The sequence below is a fragment of the Solanum dulcamara genome, chromosome 9 (genome assembly GCF_947179165.1).
Source record: "Solanum dulcamara chromosome 9, daSolDulc1.2, whole genome shotgun sequence".
Classification (NCBI taxonomy): Eukaryota; Viridiplantae; Streptophyta; class Magnoliopsida; order Solanales; family Solanaceae; genus Solanum; species Solanum dulcamara.
The window spans coordinates 74,167,948-74,189,253 of record NC_077245.1 but is presented as its reverse complement, the minus strand read 5'-3'; the positions used below and the strand labels follow the sequence as shown (position 1 = coordinate 74,189,253).

Sequence of the window (21,306 nt, the reverse complement as noted above, 5' to 3'; positions counted from 1 at the left end):
TATTGCGCTAACGCGCCTACTAAAAATATTGTTATACCAATAAATAAATAAATTATTTATCATTGAATACCTCATTACTTTCATGCCCCAAAAAGAAGTTCGCGCGTCTTTTTTTATACCATCAAAGTATATACTCTGATAGTATCATGAAGGGATAAACACTGCCCAATTATTTATTGATACTATCTTAGTATATACTTTGACAGTATCATGAAGGTCACGCAAAAACAGACATGGACTTGGTCATCCGAAGAAGGGGCGGGGCAGTGCTGTAATTACTTGGGCCTTTGGTCCAATCATGGTAATAAGTTGAGGTAAGTCCAGGTAAATAGTTTACTCTCTTAATTTATTTTTAATGCATAAATAGTTTCAAAGAGTTAAATGATACAATAACATCAATTATAATGGAATTAGTGAGATTTGGGACCCAGTTTCAATTTATGATTGACATGAAAAAATTATCCGTATCATATGAAAATATCACATTAAAAAATAATTAATTATTACTGTTATTGACTAAAAAATCTTTGTAAGACTATATTTATTTAAAAGTATATAATTATAACATGTAATTATAAATATTTATTTATAAAAGAAGCATGAAGTTAGGTATCATTCTCTAATCTCTATAGCTTTAAAAACTATTTCAAATGGACTAATATCTTAAAAGTAATTTTCTTTTTCTTAAAAGATTTTTCTCCTAATTTGTTTTGACCTTTCATGTAATTGCACGGACAATTGGGGCTTGTACTTTGTGGAAATCTAGTCCCCAGGGGAAAACATTGTGCTCCTTAATTAGCAACAAATGGAATCTACCCCCCACTATTTTTGGTTAGTCAATTAATTTTAATATTTTTAAAGCCCAAATTGGATTAAAATAGAAGGATTTAAAATTATTTACCTAGGAGTGAAATTAGATTAGTGGATCATATGATTTAAGATCAAATTAATTTAAAATTGAAATTTTGTTTGAACATGTAATTTTACAATCAAATACGTTCAAATATTTAAAATGTATATATTTTATGTGTGTAAAATAATGTGCATGCTTACTGTTACGATCCAAGCCTAGGGTATGTATTGTTCGCTTTGGTCCAATAGGTCTCACAGATTTGTCTCTTTTGCTACACTATTATTTAGCCTAAAAGTATGTATAACATGTGAACTTGTGTTATGTCTTATAAAAAGTTTTTTTCTTTTTTTCTCATTAATTTCAGGGTGGATTCACCTAAAGTATCATAAGCTCTCCTTTTTCAGAAGTTTGACAGTATAATTCGACTCTCCCACGTCAGCCCGTTCTCTTTGCTATGGGTGTCACATAAAGTCTCCTCTTTAAGGACTCGACATCCTCTTTGATTTTCCCCACCACCGTACATAGTAAGGGAATGTGTGAATTGATACCATATTTGTCACGATTTACAGCATACAAAAAAAATTCATTTTTCTCTCACATTTCGATACGAAATTCGCTCAAAATATCATGTACACCTCTTTTTCAGAAATTTGTTACTCCTTTTTTGTGAACCACCCTCTATTATGCCCGTCACGTTTATAATATGTTATGTTTTAAAGTATATCCACAAAATTCTCCAAAATTGTTATTAAATGAAAAATCTTTAATTGAAGAAATGTTAAAGAAAACAAGAAAGAAGGAACTGATTCACTAAAAAAGAAATAATATTCTTCACTATTTTTTCTACTTTATCATGATTCATTAATCACATTGTGTTATTATTAGAAAGAAAGAAGAAGAAAGGGGGGGGGGGGGAGGATTTTTTTTTTGTTTGAAAAATTAGTACAACCATAGGGAGAATATGTTCCCCACTAATTGAAATTTTCAACTTTAAATGAGTACCATTAACATTCATAGATAAATTAGTGTTTATATTAACCACCTTTATGCTTGAATTTTTGACTAATTAGTGCTAACAACAATAGTTGCATTATTCCTTGTGTACATCAATTGCATGAATAGTAAAACTTCTAGATGAGAACTCCACATCCATATAATTTATTATAGAATTCGATAGAATTCATTAATCTTAAATATTTGTACTTTAAAATTTTATATATAAATTATGAATTCAGAACTCAATAAATTCAATAAATTACAATTGTGAATTCATATTTAAATTACGAATCAACTCATTTTAAACCCCACCTAAAACTTTTAAAACTGTTTAAGCACAAATTAAAAAAATGAATATAATTTCTATTTTTTATAAAAAGAAAAAGCTTATATCCAACTGGATATTTTGACAATAGGGGCTAAAGGGAGTTCAATGATTGTCCTAAATTTATTTTGGCTTATGTAACAATTGTCAAAGATGTTTAGGTAAGATTGACGTTTGTTAGAGTTAGCTAAGAATTGAGTAGAATTGAATTATAACTATGACTTTTGGAAAATTCACATGTGACTCATACAGTAGGAGTGGAGAGACAAGTCATTCGATCGAATTCAATATTTTTTATTCAAATAATAGTTTTATATTAAAAGAATTATTAAATATGTATAAGCATTAAATTTAGAACGCAGTTGTTAACACTTCAAATTACTATTCTAAAATTCAGAATTATAAAATTGAAATACTAGATTGTCCCTGCCAAGACAACCTTTCCATCCATACCTAAACACTTACCATAGCATATGTTTACAATAGATTATTTATCACACTTCACATACACATGTTTAATTTTATGTGTGTGTATATAATACACATATAATCTTCATAATTAGAAGAGGATATTAATATGTATATTATTATGTATAAAGATGGAGACAGATTAATCAGCATTGACGGCACTTATCTATTAAATTAAATAAATCACTAGCTTAATTATCTTTGTTTAATTTTATGTTTTTATAATAATTAGATTTGATTTACTTACTAATAGTATTGCGCGCTTGTAATTATACAAAGCTCCAGTTTTTGTATTAATTCATTGTTGTTACTGTTCTTTTTATGCATGTTGTATACATAGAGCTTCCATAACATTTTATTTCGTTGTTGTTTCTGTTAGAATATATGAAAATATATTCTAACAGATTATATATATTTAGTTCCTAATATATAGATATTTAGTTTCCTTAATTATAGCCTAATTATACTCTTGTATTTTGTGTATATAAACTGATGAGGTTAATGAAATAAATCAAGGGATTAATCTATTTCATGGTATCAGCTATTTAGGGCACGACCCGACCTTCTTCATTCTTCTCGAATTCCCGCTGCCGCCGCCCCTCTCCTCTCCCCCTTTCTCTTTTCTCAATAACCATGTTTAACTCAAAATCTTCTTTTCATCCTGCTCTTATTGTATCCAACATCAAGAACCATGTTCCCATCACTCTTGAGATGGAGAACGTACAATATCCCACATGGGCGGAACTCTTTAAGATTCATGCAAGATCCCATAAGGTAATTGATCATATTATTCCTCCGACAGCGGACACGGAGAAACGACATCAACAAGAGGAGGATAAAGAGTTGTGGTCCACCATTGACGCCACCGTTCTCCTATGACTCTATGCTACTATATCTCATTATCTTTTGCATACAATTCTTGAACCCAACACCACGGCGATGGAGGCTTGAAATCGCTTGCGTGACATATTTCAGGATAACAAATACTCTTGTACTGTCACCCTTGAATACGACTTCACTCATGTAGACATGGCAGATTTTTCGAATGTCTCTACCTATTGTCAATATCTCAAATCTCTGGCGGATCAACTTAAGAATATCAGCTCCCCGGTCGCTAACTATCGACTAGTTCTTCAACTAGTCTCTGGCCTTACCGAGCCCTACCAAGGTGTGGCCACTCTTATTAGCCAACATGACCCTTTGCCTCAATTTTATCAAGTCCGTTCAATGCTCACTCTTGAGGAGGTTTTCCGTGCTAAGAAAGTGGCTCAAAGCTCCTCTGCTGCCTTAGTTGCTCGCTTGTCCGAGGGTCCTCCTAATGTTCCTGATAATTCCTCTTCAAACCGCAATACTAATGGTGGAAAGAGGAACCACAATCGAAGCAATAATGATGAAAAGTATTGTGGAAATAATGGTGGTCGTGGAGGTGGCAAAGAAGCTATTAGCAGCAATGGTAATGTAGGCCGTGGTGGTCAGTTGGGAGGTGGCAACAGCAGAAGCACTGGCAGTAGTCAGCAGGGCAGAACCCTCCGCCCTATTCTCCATGGTCTGGCAGGTAACAGTGGCCGTGGATGGCATCATGGGGTCCTTGGGCTATACCACCGTATTCATATCCTTCAACTTCTTGGTCCCAACCCAATTATGGACAACAATAGCCACCACGAGCGGGTGTTCTTGGCCCCCGACCTCAGCAGGCCTACACGGTAGCCCCTACTCCTATGGACATTGAAGCCGCCATGCATACTTTTGGGATCACTCCTCCGGATGCAAATTGGTACATGGACACCAGTGCCACTTCTCACATGACATCCACATAAGGTAACCTCACGTCTTATTTTAATAAGAGCAATAAACGTGGTATAATTATTGGTAATGGTCAATCAATTCCAATTCATTGCTATGGTCACACGACATTGTCTTCCCCGTGTCCTCCCTTGCACTTAAACAATGTCCTTCATGCCCCTCACCTAGTTAAAGATTTGATATCCTTCCGCAAATTTATCACTGATAACTCTGCCTCTGTTAAGTTTGATCCCTTTGGGTTTTATGTAAAGGATTTTCAGATGGGGAGGTTGGTAATGAGGTATAACAGCCGGTGAGAGCTTTATCCAATCACTAATCCAGTCACTTCACCATCTACCTTTTGCTGCTTTGGCACCATCTATTTGGCATGTTCGTTTGAGTCACCTGGGAGCACCTGTGTTGAATTCCGTTAGGAAGAAAAAATAATTGATTGTAATCAAGTAGAGATGCTCGTATTTGTCTTTCTTTTCCTCTTGAAAAACATATTAAGCTGCCATTTTATGCTTCGAATTCTAGCATTTTTATGCTATTTGATATTATACATTGTGATCTTTGGACATAACCCATTTTGAGTTCATCAGGTCATCGATATTATGTCTTGTTTATGGATGATTATTCTAAATTCTTGTGGACGTATCCTTTATCACAAAATTCACAAACCTTTTCCATATTTTTAACTTTCAAGACATTTATTCAAACTCACTTTGAGCGGGACATCAAGAATATTCAATGTGATAATGACACAAAATTTGATAATGCCCCCTTTTGGGACTTCTATAAAGCCAGTGGTCTGTCATTTTGATTGTCATGTCCTTACACGTCTCCTCAAAATGATAAAGCCGAAAGATAAATCCGTACGATTAATAACATTATTCGTACCTTATTGGCCCATGCTTCCATTCCTCCTTACTTTTGGCATCATGCTTTGCAAATGACAACTTACCTTTTCAACATCCTTCCTCATAAACAGGTAAACTATTAATCCCCTCTTTGTATTCTTTATCAGAAGGATCCGTCTTATTCCCATCTTCGTGTATTTGGGTGTTTATGTTATCCTCTCATTCCTTCCACACTCATAAACAAACTTCAATCCCGGTCAACCCCATATATTTTTGGGGAGATATTCGTCACATCATCGTAGGTATAAATGCTTTAATTTATCATCTCAAAAAATCATCATTAGCCGTCACGTAATATTTGATGAGATGCAATTTCTTTTTTCCAAGTTACATACTCCTCAAAATCACACGCACCAATTTTTAGACGATGGACCCTCTCCCTATGTGGTTCGTCATCTCACTGCCTTCACAAATCCACCGGATCGCCACCTTTCTCCCACACTGCTGCTCATCCCACCATGCCCAACCAGCGGATCTACCCCTCCCCCCTACCGCTCTCCCACCTAGCTTTCCTCCTCCATCCACTCCTTTCTCTCCCTCTAGTCTATCCACCGGTCCTGTTACTAGGAGTCAGGATGGGATCTATAATCTTAAGAGGTCCTTCAACCTTCTTACATCCGTCTCGAAGTCCCCTTTACCCCGTAACCCTATGTTTGCTCTTCGTGACCCAAATTGGAAAATGGCTATGGATAATGAATATAATGCTCTTATTCAAAATAAGATGTGGGAGTTGGTGCCCCATCCTTCAAATGTTAATATTATTCGGTATATGTGGATTTTTGCTCATAAAGAAAAATTTGATGGTTCGTTTGAGCGACATAAAGCTCGTCTTGTAGGTGATGGTAAAACCCAACAGGTTGGCGTGGATTGTACTGAGACATTTAGTCCAGTTATCAAACCGACGACTATTCGTACAGTTCTTAGTTTGGCTCTCTCCAAGGCGTGGCCGATTCATCAACTTGATGTCAAAAAATCTTTCTTATATGGCGAACTCAAGGAGACTGTTTACATGTATCAACCTTTGGATTATCGGGATCCTGATAGACCCAATCATGTGTGTTTGCTGAAGAAATCTCTTTATGGGCTGAAACAAGCTCTGCGGGCTTGGTATAAGCAATTTTCTGATTATGTTCATACCCTTGAATTTTCTCATAGTAAGACTGATCATTCCTTGTTTTTTTATCATCGAGATACTTCTATGGCTTATCTTTTATTGTATGTCAACGATATTATTTTAACTGCTTCCTCTGATGCGCTCCACTGGTCTATCATATCGCTTCTTAGCTCCGAATTTACTATAAAGGATTTGGGCTAGTTGAGCTATTTCTTGGGCATTGATGTCACTCGTCATATAGACGGTTTATTTTTATCTCAAAAGAAGTATGCGGCCGAGATTATTGACTGAGCTATCATGTCATCGTGTAAGTCATCTCCTACTCCAGTTGCTCCAAAACCGAAGCTCGAGGCTACTACGAGCATACCATTTGAGGATCCATCTCTTTATCAAAGTCTTGCAGAAGTACTGCAATACCTCACATTCACAAGATCGGATATTACTTATGTTGTGCAACAAGTATGCTTATTCATGCATGACCCACGGGATGAGCACATGTACACTCTCAAGCGCATCGTGCGCTACCTATAAGGTACTTTGGATTATGGTCTTCACCTTTATCCCTCTTCCACAACCATTCTAGTCTCGTATACTAATGTTGATTAGGGTGGGTGCCCCGATATACGACATTCGATGTTGGATTATTTTGTCTTTATGAGTGATAACTTGATCTCATCGTCCACCAAACGTCAAGCTATCATTTCCCATTCGAGTACAGAGGCAAAATATCGAGGGGTTGCCAATGAGGTTTCTAAGTCATGTTGATTGCGAAAATTGCTTTTGGAACTTCATTGTCCTATTCCACAGGCTACTTTAGTTTACTATGATAATGTTAGTACCATAAATCTGGTTGTTAATCCTGTTCAGCATCAACGCACTAAGCACATTGAGATGGATATACATTTTGTATGGAAAAGGTGGCTCATGGCCAGGTTCGAGTGTTATATGTCCCCTCTCGTTATCAACAACCTTCTACATAAAAAAATAAAAAAAATTGCAGATATCTTCATCAAAAGCCTTCCGTTGATGTTATTTGAGAATTTTTGTGACAGTCTTAGCATTCGGCGACCTCTCGCTTTGACTGCGTGGGTGTGTTAGAATATATGAAAATATATTCTATTGTAACAGATTGTATATATTTAGTTCCTAATATATAGATATTTAGTTTTCTTAATTATAGCCTAATTATACTCTTGTATTTTATGTATATAAACTGATGAGGTTAATGAAATAAATCAAGAGATTAATCTCTTTCATTTTTATTTTTTTTTCAAATTGTTTTGAGATGTTTTACTTAAGTCGAGAATGTCTATCGGAAATAATCTCTCCGTTTTTATGAGGTAAGGATAAGCTAAGGTTGCATACTCACCATCCTCCTAAAATTTTACTTATAGGATACACTAGATATATTATTGTAATAGTAATACCTTATTATATCAAGTAGATGTTTGATCATGCAATTTGAAGCTCAAATTTAAATTGAAAAATGGATTTATATTATGTATATTACTGTCTTATTACGTAAGAAATTAACCACCTATCAATTATGTAGGGTTATCTTAGCTTGCAATTCAATGTAAAAACACTTAATTATATAAGGCTTATTTAAAGCACCATGATTAATGCATTGTTTTAATAATAAATAAAAGGTAGCTTCAATGAAGTGCTTGTATAATTCGTTGAAGAAACAAGAATGTGTTAGCCTTGAATAAGAGGGATGGCCAACAATCAATTCCTAGGAGACCATAACTATATATGCATCTTAGCTAGACCATAAGGTCCAAGTTGGGTCAATTGGTTTAGTAATCTTTTATGTATAATTTATTTCTAATTATTGGATAATGTTAATATCTTGCTTCTAGCTAGCAAGGGCCACAAGGGGTTTAGAGTGGCTCAAGTTAGAGTCCTGAATGAACATCATGAATGTTGGGTGAATTTAGTTAAGAAATTAATAAAATTGTGCCTTTACTATCAGCTATGCCATGGTAAACGACGTTTGATACTAATAGGTGGTGTTAGAACTATGGTCATGACCCAGTGGGTTTGATTCCCAAGGGCAACAAGTTGCATGGGGCATGTGTGGGGTAATGTTAGCATCCTACCTATGAAAAGGCCCACAAAGGAGTTGAGGTGGCCCAAATCGGAGTCATAATCGAACATGACACTTGCTTGGTGGATTTAGTTAAGAAAAAAATGCTGCCCTTGCTATCAACTTTAACTTTTGACATGATGATAAACGTACGCTTGATCTTAACAAGTGATATCATAAACAAGATTATGTGTTCAATTCCTAAGAGCACAACATGTTGCATGAGGCAGGTTTTGGGGAGAAATTGATAGTTAACACCAACATATTGTCTGTTTGGGGTGATGAGAGTCGGAGCCATGATTGAATATGTGGCCCTCGCTATTAGCTATAGTTTTTGACATAATGGTACATCTAATCCTAACAAGTGATATCAAAATCACGTTTGATACCCCCACCATTTCAGTTTTTTCTTAAATTCCGTGCGAATTCAAACTATATAATATATAAATTGAGATAGAAGGAGTATATAATTGCATGACGGTGGGGGGTGTATTAGTAAATTGACATTGAAGTTAGAACTGCCGGCAGAGAAATTTATGTAAAGTGTTGGGCGGAATGGGTTGGGCCCCCGACATTGACAGCGAGATCTCGCGCGACCCAAAGCCCAGCTATATTATATGGCCCACATGAAAATGCAGATGTTGGGAGTGGGCCCATTTGACGTTAGCTTAAGAAGAAAATTTTCTAATAAACAATTTCATAAAAAAGAGAATTCTGACTTTGTTATTTTTTTCTCTAGTGGGAAAGATCCAAAACTCTAGTTAGTTTATTCGGATGATTTTTCTTTGAGCTGAGGGTCTATCGAAAATAGACTTTTTATCTGTGTCACTGGTATATAAACTCCATTTTGTGGGATTATATTGGACATGCTGTTATTGTTGGAAACGATCAAAAGTTTGTTACTATATGTTATTTTATGTATTTCAACTATCTATTATTTTGCAGTTACTATTCAATTTGATTAATTATGCTTTCACATTTGTTTATTTTTTTTCCTGAATTGTTTTGAATTGTTTTTTTTTTTTTAGTTAAGGGTCTATCTAAAACAACCTCAGGTTAGCATAACTCTACCCTTTTAGACTTTACTTTATGAAATTATACTGTATATATTATCGTTGGTGAGAAAGACTAAAATATAAGAAAATTTTCAATTCAAACCTTGTTTTCTTCTTAAGTGGGAAAGCAGGACGGTTGTTGTGCGGGTCCTGCTTTAACTCGCAAACACTTCAACCCGCCCCATCCAGCTCCACATGGCAAACATTTCTGTTTTCTTTCTTAAAATGTACAACAAAATTTTGTATTTTCTTTCTTAAAATGTACAATACGATATCAGCATATTTAGACCTGCTTAGAGAAATCTAGGATATGGTCAGTAGAATACAACAGAAAAGGACAGCTCGATTAGCAGAATCCGAGAAAGGTCCACACCCCAAGATGCATGATGTAGACAGTCTAACCTAAAAACAAACAAAGATTGTTGTTTTTTTTCTCTGTCTTCAGGAAACAATCTGGCAAACTAAATAACTGTACTTGACAGTTCAACATTGATGCATATCAACTGCAAATTGGAAAAGGAGTTCAAAAGCTTTTACAAGTTCCAGTTTGTGGCAATAAAGCATATGTAAAATCTGTCTCTTTTTTTACTTTCTAGAATTGCATATCTAACTAGGACCATTTACAAAAGAAAGACAACTATCGTAAACTTGTTTACATCAATTGAAAAAATACCTTTTACGTGTAATCATTTGACCAAACCTGTGATTCTCTAATACTAGAAAAGCGAAAAAAATGAGGAGAGCACCTATGTTGTTTCCTGTAGCATGACTGCCTCAACACATGTTCATGTGTACTGTCTTTAAACAACCAAAGGTAAATTTCCTACCGCGCCTATTATGTTGTTTCCTGGTGATCTCATAGTTGGCATATGAAATTTCTCAAACCGCGGTTCAGTTAAATCCACTGATTCATCATCATGTGTGCTCCAACTTTTGGAATTTGAACTCTGGAGGAGCAGTTTCTCGACATATGCAGCTGGAACAACATCTTCTTTCGGATCACTACAATGAATGAACTCACAATTGGGCAACAAGCAGTGAGATGCGCGATTTTCAGATGTGATCTGCTTGATCTCCTCAGCTTCAACAAAGCCAGAACTTTCTCCACAACTCTTGTTGTCATAACTGAATGAGACCTATATAATGTGTAAAAAGTGTAGCAGGTTTCTCAGCATGATGAATGTTTATTACATATCAACAAAACATCTAATGATTGGGAATTTGGGATGTATTTATTATTTCTGCATAAAGTTTTGTATTAGATTACCACAAAAACTGGACTTGCAAATGTCATTCCAGGGGACAATAGTGTTCTCATACCTAATATTTATGAATAACTGAGGAATCCTCGAGGGCCAGTGGCATACTGTTTGAAACTCGGAAGATAGTGGGCCTGCCCCTTTACCTTTTTCCACTTAAATACTAGACTTGGAACTAAGGCAGGATACGAACCATTGAAGCATTCATAACATTTCATAAAGGATGATAAATATATCGCATTCCTAACATGTCGGCTAGATGAAGTTTCTTCTAGAACAGAGCGTATATGTTTTTCTGTTTGTGAAATCAACAGATCAGTTAAACATATATGCAAACATAAAATGGAAAATAAAAAGCATGTCATTGTCATTGTCATTGGCAACAGAAAACCAAAATAAGTTAGCTCATATACCTTGAAGTCATCTCTCGAAAAGTGTTTCCTATTAGATGTTTCAGGTGCAATAGTAGACAAAATTTGAACAACCTCACTCATTGTTGGCCGAGAATCTGGGTCCAATAGAAGACACTCCTTAGCCAAATAAGCCATTACCTGCAATTCTTCTTCTTCAAATTCCCCTTTCAGATTTGGATCTGGCAATTCTGAGACCACACGTCTACTGTCTAGCAGACGAGGGGTGGCCTGTATTTACATGAAAATTGTAATCGCCATTATCTTTTTGTGAAAAAAGTAGTAGAAAGGCAATGTGAAATGGAGAAAGGGGGAAAACCTTTTATTAACTTTACGTACCCATATCACGAGGCTCTCTTCTGCTTTGTTGGCTGACTTATGGATTGGTTGTCGTCCAGTAATCAGTTCAAGGAGCACAACTCCAAAGCTAAAAACATCCGACTTCAGAGAAGCTCTTCCAACAATTGCATATTCAGGTGCAAAATAGCCAAATGTCCCCTGCATCCGAGCAGGAGAACTGGAACAGCTAGGAATACCATCATTTTGGAGGTGCTTCGCCATGCCAAGATCAGTAATCTGAACACATATATTCAGTTAGTCAAAGACAAAGTGGGATATTACACAAGGAAAGTAATAACGGAAAATGAGTCGATTTGCAATTTGTAGGTATTAACTTGGGCAATCATAAAAAGACTGTAATTTTCAAATTTACCTTTGCTCTATAGTTATCATCCAATAGGACGTTAGTGGATTTAACATCTCGGTGTAAAATTCTTGGTGCAGCTGCTTCATGCAGATACTCCAAGCCACGTGCAGCTCCAAAAGCAACTGCGACTCGTGTACTCCAATCCAAACGTCTCCCTGAAGCCCCATCCAGACAATCTCTCAGATTGCCATTTTCCATGAATTCGAAAATAAGCAGCCTCTCCGCATGTTTACCGTGGTGCTCAGAGCAGTAGCCAAGCAACGGAACCACATGACGATGATGAAGTCTTGATATGAGCTCTATCTGGAAAATAAAAAATAGATATTTGAATAACCTTCTCATTATGTATTCACATGTGTTAAGGCTCCCAAGCATGTTTAACATATAAATTGACTGATCCTTGTAGGTATTACCTCCGTCAAGAAAGCAGAGTCAGCATCCCGCCCTGCCTGAGTTTTAATTCGCTTAATTGCCAGAGTTTTTCCATCTTTGAAATATCCACGGTATACATGGCTGCTTCCTCCCACCCCAATCAAATTGGAATCAGAGAACTTATTGGTTGCACTCTCTAAGTCAGCATACGAGAATTGAATAATCGTTCCATAAAACACTTCCGGTTTTCTTTTGAAAAGAATGGATGCTTTGGGAACACAACCTACAGGATAAAAGTTCAAAGAGAAACACAATTCGTGACATGTGAAGTTTCAATTCAAGATCTACTCAAATCATTTAAGGAAATCCAGTTACCTGCAATACAATTGGAGGAACTTGCATATCCTCCATGTTCTCCATTTGAAGTTCCTTGGCTTAGTATTAAGTTGGTAACACTGTTGCAACTTGTATCTTTGTCGGACGAAAATAAAGGTCGTTGAATCGAATATTTATCCTTTCTATAGGCATAGCACAACATCGAAGCAACAAAACCAAGAGTTATGACTGTCGCACATAGTAACAGAATGACCAAAATAACTTTGCTGGATATCTTCTTCTTTGCAGGCTGCACTTCAACTTGAGTTCCTATCAGAAGCAAATACATAATTAATCAACTGTTTGAACCTGTCAGCTAAGCTAAATCCAATGGACGCTTTTAAAAAGATTCACAATCAAGGAAAAAGCATTAACAAAAATTAGTGTGTAGACAACATAGAAGAAAAGTAGACAATTAGTTTGCAGTTTTTATAGCAACAAACAGTTGATGCAATGAATCAATCATTAGATTGACGTGTTTCAAAGATCAGACATGAAGAATTAATACCATAACGGCAATCACAGGCTGTAAAACAGCTGCTGTGATTATGATCAGCAGTCACTCTAGGAAACCCATCAGCTGCACATGTACATATCCATTTGTTCTTGCTTGATTTGTCTGCATAAATGCATAAAACGAAATCAGGGCGGAGTGAACTTATCTACATTGTATGATCCTTCATAAGACAAGATCAACATGTAACATGCAACATACAGTTGAGGACTGTTGAATCTTAGAGGAGAGTTTATTCACAAAACCTGTTAGAAACAGCTAATTAAACTAAAAGCTCCTTGAATCCTTGGAACAGAATTCTTCTAATCAAATTCGAAGTATCAATGCAGTAATATCGTATTTTAGAAGTTAAATGGCAACTAGTTTGAAAATGAAAACAATTATCGAGAATTCAACCACAGAGCAAATGTCAAAGCATGCATAAAGATTTAATGTTAATATGAGCACTAAGCTTCCTATACTTGTCTATTCCAGAAACAATTGGCTCCATGTCAGTTCACGAGGATGACATCACGTGAAACTTTTACTTGCATCGAATAAGTATTAGCAGTCCAAACACTACAGCAACTGTGACACATACTGCAGCAAAAAGCTTTCTAAAACAAGGTAAAGAAAATCATACCAATAGTGCAATTACAAGATGATGAACAGTTTTCTGGAACAGCAAAACTTGGGTTGGCGAGACAGCTGCAAGTCCAATTACTTGTTACTGATGCATTACGCCCTTCTTCATCTGATAAAGAGATAGACTATGTTTCAATTTACTGCATGTACATTTAAAAAGGGAATTTACATGGAAGGAGGCGTCCGTAATGCTCCCAACAACAATACTCACCGCCAACAACTTGCTGTATCCACACCAAGCTAATGATGAAAGCAATTGCAGCTTCCTTTCGACCCCTCATTTCTTGTTGTCAAATCACTGAATTAGAAAAGGGTGAAAAAGTGATAAGAAGCCATGAACATATTATAATTCAGAATAAGGACCATTGAAGTATTACAATTTACAACCAACTGTAAGACTGACAACAGCATAAGTTAAAGAACAAAAATTTGCAAATGTTATTACAAAAGTTGGTTTCTGGGAGAACCAACTACTTTTGAATGAAATACAAAGTATAACTGTTCCACCACGATATTTATTTAACATATAGTAGAATGAAAAGATTAATTTGTCCCAGACATCCAATAAAATTAAAAATAAAGATTAATTTAGAACGTGTACAACTTATATGTCAGAAAATTATATCTTTTTACTGATCACTGATCCTTCAGGCTTCAAACCATCAAGTTCTAGTGAGATGCTACGAACTAAGCAAAGGATATACATCATGTTCTTTGAGGTTCAAACCATCAAGTCTTCAGATGTTTGAAAGCATATTCTACTAAGTAACTTGAACTAATTCAGTATAAATCCTCAAAAACATTGTAACAGCTTTTGGTAACAACATAAATATTTCAAAATAATGAATAAAGAGAGATCTTACAAAGAGTAGTTTATTCACGAAAAATCTTCATCTCAAGGACCATTCTGCAGGAAGGCAATGCGAAATTATTACATTGTATAACAATTACACGACGAAAATTTCCAACTAAAATTCCTATAAGAGCACCTAATGACAATATCTAAGGTCATCCATAAATCATTATTCTGTCACAGATAAAAAAGACAAGGGAATTAGAAGATTTCATATTATCCACAAATTGTCTTTCAGTACAAGAGAAAAGACAAAGAGAACAGCCTGGAAACAATTTTTAGAGTTTTGGCCTCTAAGTTTGGTCTAACATGATAATTAGACTCGAAAGCTCGAATTATAATAGTCATAAATAATCAAGCAGGAAGAGTGTCAGTGTGTCATGGATACTTAGAACTATAAGATAGTTAGGACTTAATAGACATTAGGCCAACAAATGTAAGTAGGTTTGAACTTCTCTAGATGTACATTTAAACAATTTTTTGCAACACAAATAGCTGAATTATAAGCTTTCTTCTTTAGCATTCATTATCATCAATGACATCCAGGTAGCTAGCAAGTCTCCTGAGAGAAAGTGATGCTCAACTCAGTTGTAAATGCAGCAGTCAAAGAATTGAGATGACACAGTGTACCTAATATTTGGCAGGAAAGAAACAATCCCACACGCACAAGCTTTAGACAATCTCAATTAAGCATCTACCTAAAGGCAACAATTAGCAACATGTATATCCTACCACATTTCTTGAATTGTACAGCCGCGCCACGTGCTTTTCTTTGTTTCAGATGAGTCAATTTGTTGTGATCAAAGCCAAACTAGAGAGCAAGAAAATCTTATCCTCCCTACTTAACTATGCTTATTCACCATACAAGGAAGACCTATCAAAGATCAAGAATAGAAAAGCCAAAAACAGACATCTGACAGAAAACACCTAAGACAAAGACATTTGGTTTTCTAACACCAAAAAAAAAACACATTTCTAGAGAAAAAAAAATTCTCACTTTTAAGGTCCGTTAGATAGAAAAATATTCAATAACAAAGTTGAAACCAAACTCCATGAAAGCAACCCAATTTTCAAATCAGAAAAAGACTTGTCAACAACTATCAAAGTAGTATAAACTAACCAGTAACAAATACATTGTTAAAATACAGTAACAAACTAATCATTGGAACTCACTGCACGGCAGAGCCAAGATTTTCACTTATGGAATTCAAAATATGAAAAAGTAAACACACCAACAAACCAAATGGGGTTCATCATCTAATATATATATATATACACACAAAAAAAAGCTTTTTTAACCAAATATAAACAATGCAATTTTCAACTCGGTTACATAACACACGAAGAAACCAAATTGGGTTCAACATCTATCACATTATATATATATATATATATATATATATATATATATATATATATACATAAAAAACAACTTTTTTAACCATATATAAACAGTGCAATTTTTTTCGACTCAGCTACAAAACACATCAAGAAATCAAATGGGCTACTATATATATATATATATATATATATCAACTATATATAAATAGTGTAATTTTCGACTCAGTGTCAAAACACATCAAGAAATCAAATGGAGTTCATCATTTACTATATATATATATATATATATATATATTGTATACATAAAAAAAAAAGTTTTTTTAACCAAATATAAACAATGCAATTTTTCGCAACCCGTTGTACTTATTGACCAATATGGTAATGCTAGAAACAATAAAGTGTTTACCAACGGTCATCAAAGACTTTGCTTCCAAGCCAATTTGATAGAAACTAAAAAGCTGTTGTGGCCTGCAACATCAACAAGAAGTAGCAGAGGATTTTTTTTCTTTTGTATTACTACTCAATTGTGGACTTTCTTGAGAGAGATGTTTCTAAAAAAAAAAAAGACGTGCATATATGAGATTAACAATTTTTAAATTCAAAAGAGACCCACAAAATTAATGTCGGTTGTCGGGTAAAGACTAATAAAGTAGAAATTAGCAAAAAGGATTATAAATCTTTGATGCCTTTCTTGTCTAATTTATCAATTTTTTTATTCTCACAAGAGGGAAAAATTACAAAATTTAAATTTTTAAAGAAGATATTCCTTTTTTTTTTGGGGGGGGGGGGCTATTTTGTGCTAATTTCGCTTAAAATTTACTCGTATAATAAATTTTGTTCCAAATTTTAATTGAATAAAATTAAGAAGAAATGTCGCTCTTTAACAACAATAGCGTGCACAGTGAAATTCCATGAGATTTATGCTCTACTTAATCAAATAAAATTAAGAAGAAATGAGCATATTTATGTTTTATAACAATAACATATATAGTATAATTTCACGAGATTTATGCTCTACGTAATCAAATAAAATTAATAAGAAATGAGCATATTTATGCTCTTTAACAACGACAACATACCTAGTATAATTCCATAAATTTATGTTTCACTTAATTAAATAAAACTAAGAAGGAATAAGCATATTTATGTTCTTTAACAACAACAATAATATACTCAGTGTGATTCCATCTTACTAGATTTAAGCTATTTAACAATAATATACTCAGTGTAATACCACGAGATTCATGGTCTTTAACATAAACGTGAATATTGGCTCCATCAGTAAATGAAAAATCGAATATTTTCTTTAAAAACCACTATGATTCACGTATTGTGGCAAATTAGCATTTAATTTGAGTAATTTTGTGCCATTTTCGATAAGGTCCACAAATGAAGAATTCAATTACTTTATTTTTTAAACACTCATTGAAAACGAATGTATTATTAATTTAATATATCCCATCATTATTAAATCTAAACACCAATAATAATACAACAAATATACAAAATCACCATTATTATATCTTCGTTGTTTTTTCTTCGTGTGCCGACACTGGAAATTAATTAAATCGCTTATAAAATTCAAGTTCGTCGACGGCGTACCTATAAAATCCTCCGGCGACGGCAATATTGAGCAGTTCGTTTGTTTATTTCTTCGTATTTCTCCGTTGCCGATGGTAATCGGAGAAGCTGCCGGAAATGCCACGTGTAAAAGTGGAAAAAAACTAAGAGAAATCAGCTGACGGAAATTTCACGTTCATTCTTCTGTCGGAGTTCATCGGAGAATCTTCCGGAAAAAATGAAGATTCCGTCGGCGAGCAGAAGAAAATGGCAATGCACCGAGCAGAGTACTAGTAATAGCTTGTAGCTCAATGAGCGGGCTGCACATATTTTGAGGTAGCCACGTGTATAAAGGTGGGTCCCAGGGAGCCATGTGGAAATTTGGTCTTCCCGATGTGGCAGCGCTAATTTTTAATTTTGAACTGTTAACTGACGCAATAATGGCTAATACCAGTTGCAACGTGGCATCAGGTTGACTTAACAAAAACAAATCTTTGATTTAATAATTGAACTTAAGAGAAATAGTATATAAAATAAGATTGATTTGCATAATTATACAACAATATTTCAGTATGATTCAATAAATTCTACCTTAATTCTCGATCTTTATATCTTGCTATGTAGCTAAAATTATGTTGTCGGTAAGCTATATGAGTATCATATTATGTTTAATCACTTCTTCTAATGACTTTTTTAGTCTGCCCTACCTCTCCTTATTTATGCATGTTCTCTTCATATGTTTGGATCATCTTAATCTCGTCTCTTATTTTATCCACCACGGATCGAAGGTTACTCCACCTTTTTCACAAATAGTCTCGTTTCTGATCCTATCTCTCCTAGTATGCTCATATATCTATTTCAACATCCCAATTTTCAATACTTGTACCTTATGGACGTGTGACATGTGAGTTCTTGATCGGATAACACTCCGCCTTGTGCAACATAGTTTGTCTGATCACCACTTTATAAAACTTACCTTAAGGCATGGAGGCAAATTTTTATCACACAACACACTAGATTCAAACTTTCATTTCATTCCCCCTTCTCTAATACGATGCGTAATATCATTGTCGATCGCCCTATTTTTTTGAATTATTGAACCCAAATACTTGAAACTTCATTTTTGGGGGATAACTTGCATATCAATCCTTACTTCCACATCTGTCATGTGAGTTACATCACTAAACTTTCACTCCAAGTATTTTATTTTAATCTTTATCAACATGAATCCTTTAGACTCTATAATATGTCTCCAACCCTTCATCCTATTAGTGATTTCATTACATGTCTTGTCAGTTAAAACTGTGTAATTTGTCAAAAGCATACACTATGAGACATTTCTTTAATATGCCACGTAAGTTTATCAAGACGAACATAAACAGGCTAATTAAGAGTCAATCCGTAATGCAACCCTGCCACAGCTGAAAAAAGATTCAAGTTTCTTCACTATTCTCATTCAGGTCTTACCTCCATCATATATATTCTTAATTGTCCTAATAAGCTACAAAAACATCTTTAACCTCCATATAAATTATAAAAGAGAAAAAAAAACATAATATTGAATAACTATAAAATGATAAAAATTGATAATCTAAAGAGTAAAATAAATAACTGATTAACTTTTTAAGTGTTATAGGCATAGTTAAGTAATTTTTCTATTACAAACAAAAGATACATAAATCATCTTATAAATATTTTGAATATTATCACCATATCCACATGTTTATATATCTTATCTTAAGATTTTAAATCTCATATTTCAAGGAGGCTTATTTGTGAATATTATTTAAAGGACATGATAAAAAAAATATTTATACTAATGGTATAAAACATGAACTCTCAAAAGTAGACATTAGAAATTACAATAATGTGAACAATAATATCCACGCTGAAAAATGATGTAGTTGGTATGCCTAATATTAGAATCTGAGTGAAGAAGCAACAAATATCATTTCTAATAAAAGTTTTCTGTAAAATAAAGTGGAAGGAGTACAGATTTCATGTCACATTAAAGTCACTAATTAGCACAGATTTCAATCATTGACATAAGTAATATTGTTATTAATGGTGGTGCCATGGGATCCCACATCATTAATACGCTATTCACTATCGGGATCATGCCATCAATTAGGAAGGAATATAATGAGAGTAAAATTTTATAATCGGTATTTTATTCAAAATAATAAATAGACAATATGTTTTTGTATATGTATGTTTTAACTATAATTGAAGATATAGGAGGTTTAGGTATTTGACAAAGAGTAAAGATGTTTTAGTGAGGAGGTGTGAGAGATTGACTAGGGTAAATTTGAGGAGGAGTTAGAGATGGATTGAGAAAAAATGATTAGAACGGATATGACTTGTCTTTAACTCACTAAGGACATGATCGTACTCATGAGAGCATGACTATTGATGATTAAGATAGATGATTAGTTGAAAATAGAGCGTTGTCATTATTATCATTGATTTTGGTATGTGTTAGTCAATAAAATTTTTAATGATATGATTTTTGAGAACTTTTTTACTAAAACCTTTATAAGACCCTTCGTAATGACATGGGGAACAGTATGTATAAGTACATGGGAGAACAGTATGTGTAGTCTCGACACGATCCACAGTGTATTCAAAGCATTTAGGGTTGCACAAGCGAAATTAGGGGATTTTCTCAATATTCGTGTGTGTTAGCCTATGAATATTTTGGTGATATGACTTTCAGACAATTTTTTTCTGAAACCTTTATGGTACCCTCCGTAAGTATCCAAAGAAGAAGTACGTATAGCCTCGACACGATCCACGGCGTATTCATACCATTTAGGGGCCGCACAAGCGTAATTAGGCGATTTTCTCATTTTTTGAGTATGTTATTTCATTAATATTTTGGTGAACTGGCTTTCGGTCAAAAAAAATTTAAACTTTTATGAGACCCTCCATAAGTATCTGGGGGGAACATTACGTTTAGCATCGGAACGATCCACAACATCTTCATTGCATTTATGAGCCGCACAAGTAGAATTAGATGATTTTCCCATTTTTTGTATGTTAAGCCATAAATATTTTGGTGATATGACTTTCAGTTATTTTTTTTCGAAACCTTTATTGAAACATACGTAAGTACCCGAAAGATTAGTATATGTAGCTCCGACATGATTCACGGCGTCTTCATAGCATTTTGGAGGCCACACAAGCGAAATTAGACAATTTTTTTAATTTTTCGTGTGTGTTTTGCTTATGATTATTTTAGTAATATGGCTTTCGATCAATGGTTTTCCAAAATCTTTGTGGGACACTCCGTATATAACTTGGGGAAAAGTACGTGTAATCTCGGCACAATCTACGACATATGCATAGCATTTAGGGGTCGCACAAGCGAAATTAGACGATTTTTTTATTTTTCGTATGTGTTAATCCATTAATATTTTTGTAATATGACTTTCGATCAATTTTTTTTCTTCAAACTTTATGGGACCCTCCATAAGTATTCGGGGGAGATGTATGTTTAGCTTCGGCACGATCCACGATATATTCATAGCATTTAAGAGTCGCAGAAGAGAATTAGATGATTTTCTTATTTTTCGTGTGTATTAACCCATGAATATTTTGGTGAACTGACTTCGGTCAAAAATTTTTCAAAACCTTTATGGGATCTGCCGTAAGTACCCGAGGTATCAGTACGTGTAGCCTCGGCATGAT

The 21,306-nt window shown here is 34.5% G+C and overlaps 1 protein-coding gene across 5 annotated transcripts; it reads right to left on the bottom strand.

Moving 5' to 3' along the window:
• Positions 1–10,167: 10,167 nt before the first annotated feature.
• On the bottom strand, positions 10,168–17,899 carry LOC129903130 (receptor-like serine/threonine-protein kinase NCRK). 5 transcript variants are annotated; one of them, XM_055978630.1, is made up of 12 exons: positions 17,659–17,899; positions 16,463–16,524; positions 14,726–14,769; positions 14,074–14,160; positions 13,861–13,971; positions 13,233–13,343; positions 12,725–12,994; positions 12,391–12,632; positions 11,984–12,280; positions 11,611–11,847; positions 11,275–11,502; positions 10,168–10,738 (listed from the first exon to the last, which is right to left on the bottom strand). In XM_055978630.1, the coding sequence occupies exons 4-12, from the start codon at positions 14,141–14,143 to the stop codon at positions 10,403–10,405; spliced, it is 1,902 nt and encodes a 633-aa protein (XP_055834605.1). In that variant the 5' UTR covers positions 14,144–14,160; positions 14,726–14,769; positions 16,463–16,524; positions 17,659–17,899; the 3' UTR covers positions 10,168–10,402. The 5 variants fall into 5 exon arrangements, with proteins under 5 accessions (XP_055834605.1, XP_055834602.1, XP_055834603.1 ...); XM_055978627.1 differs by lacking the exon at positions 16,463–16,524; XM_055978628.1 differs by lacking the exon at positions 17,659–17,899 and having other exon boundaries at positions 16,463–16,608.
• Between the last annotated feature and the right edge of the window lie 3,407 nt (positions 17,900–21,306).

Bases quoted from the DNA above. Each gene is read 5' to 3' on its own strand.
- LOC129903130 (XM_055978630.1), bottom strand. From the start codon at position 14,143: ATGAGGGGTCGAAAGGAAGCTGCAATTGCTTTCATCATTAGCTTGGTG. The intron at 13,972-14,073 runs GTGAGTATTGTT...TCTCTTTATCAG, and splicing joins GATACAGCAAGTTGTTGGCG to ATGAAGAAGGGCGTAATGCA. The intron at 12,633-12,724 runs GTAACTGGATTT...TTTATCCTGTAG, and splicing joins TTCCTCCAATTGTATTGCAG to GTTGTGTTCCCAAAGCATCC.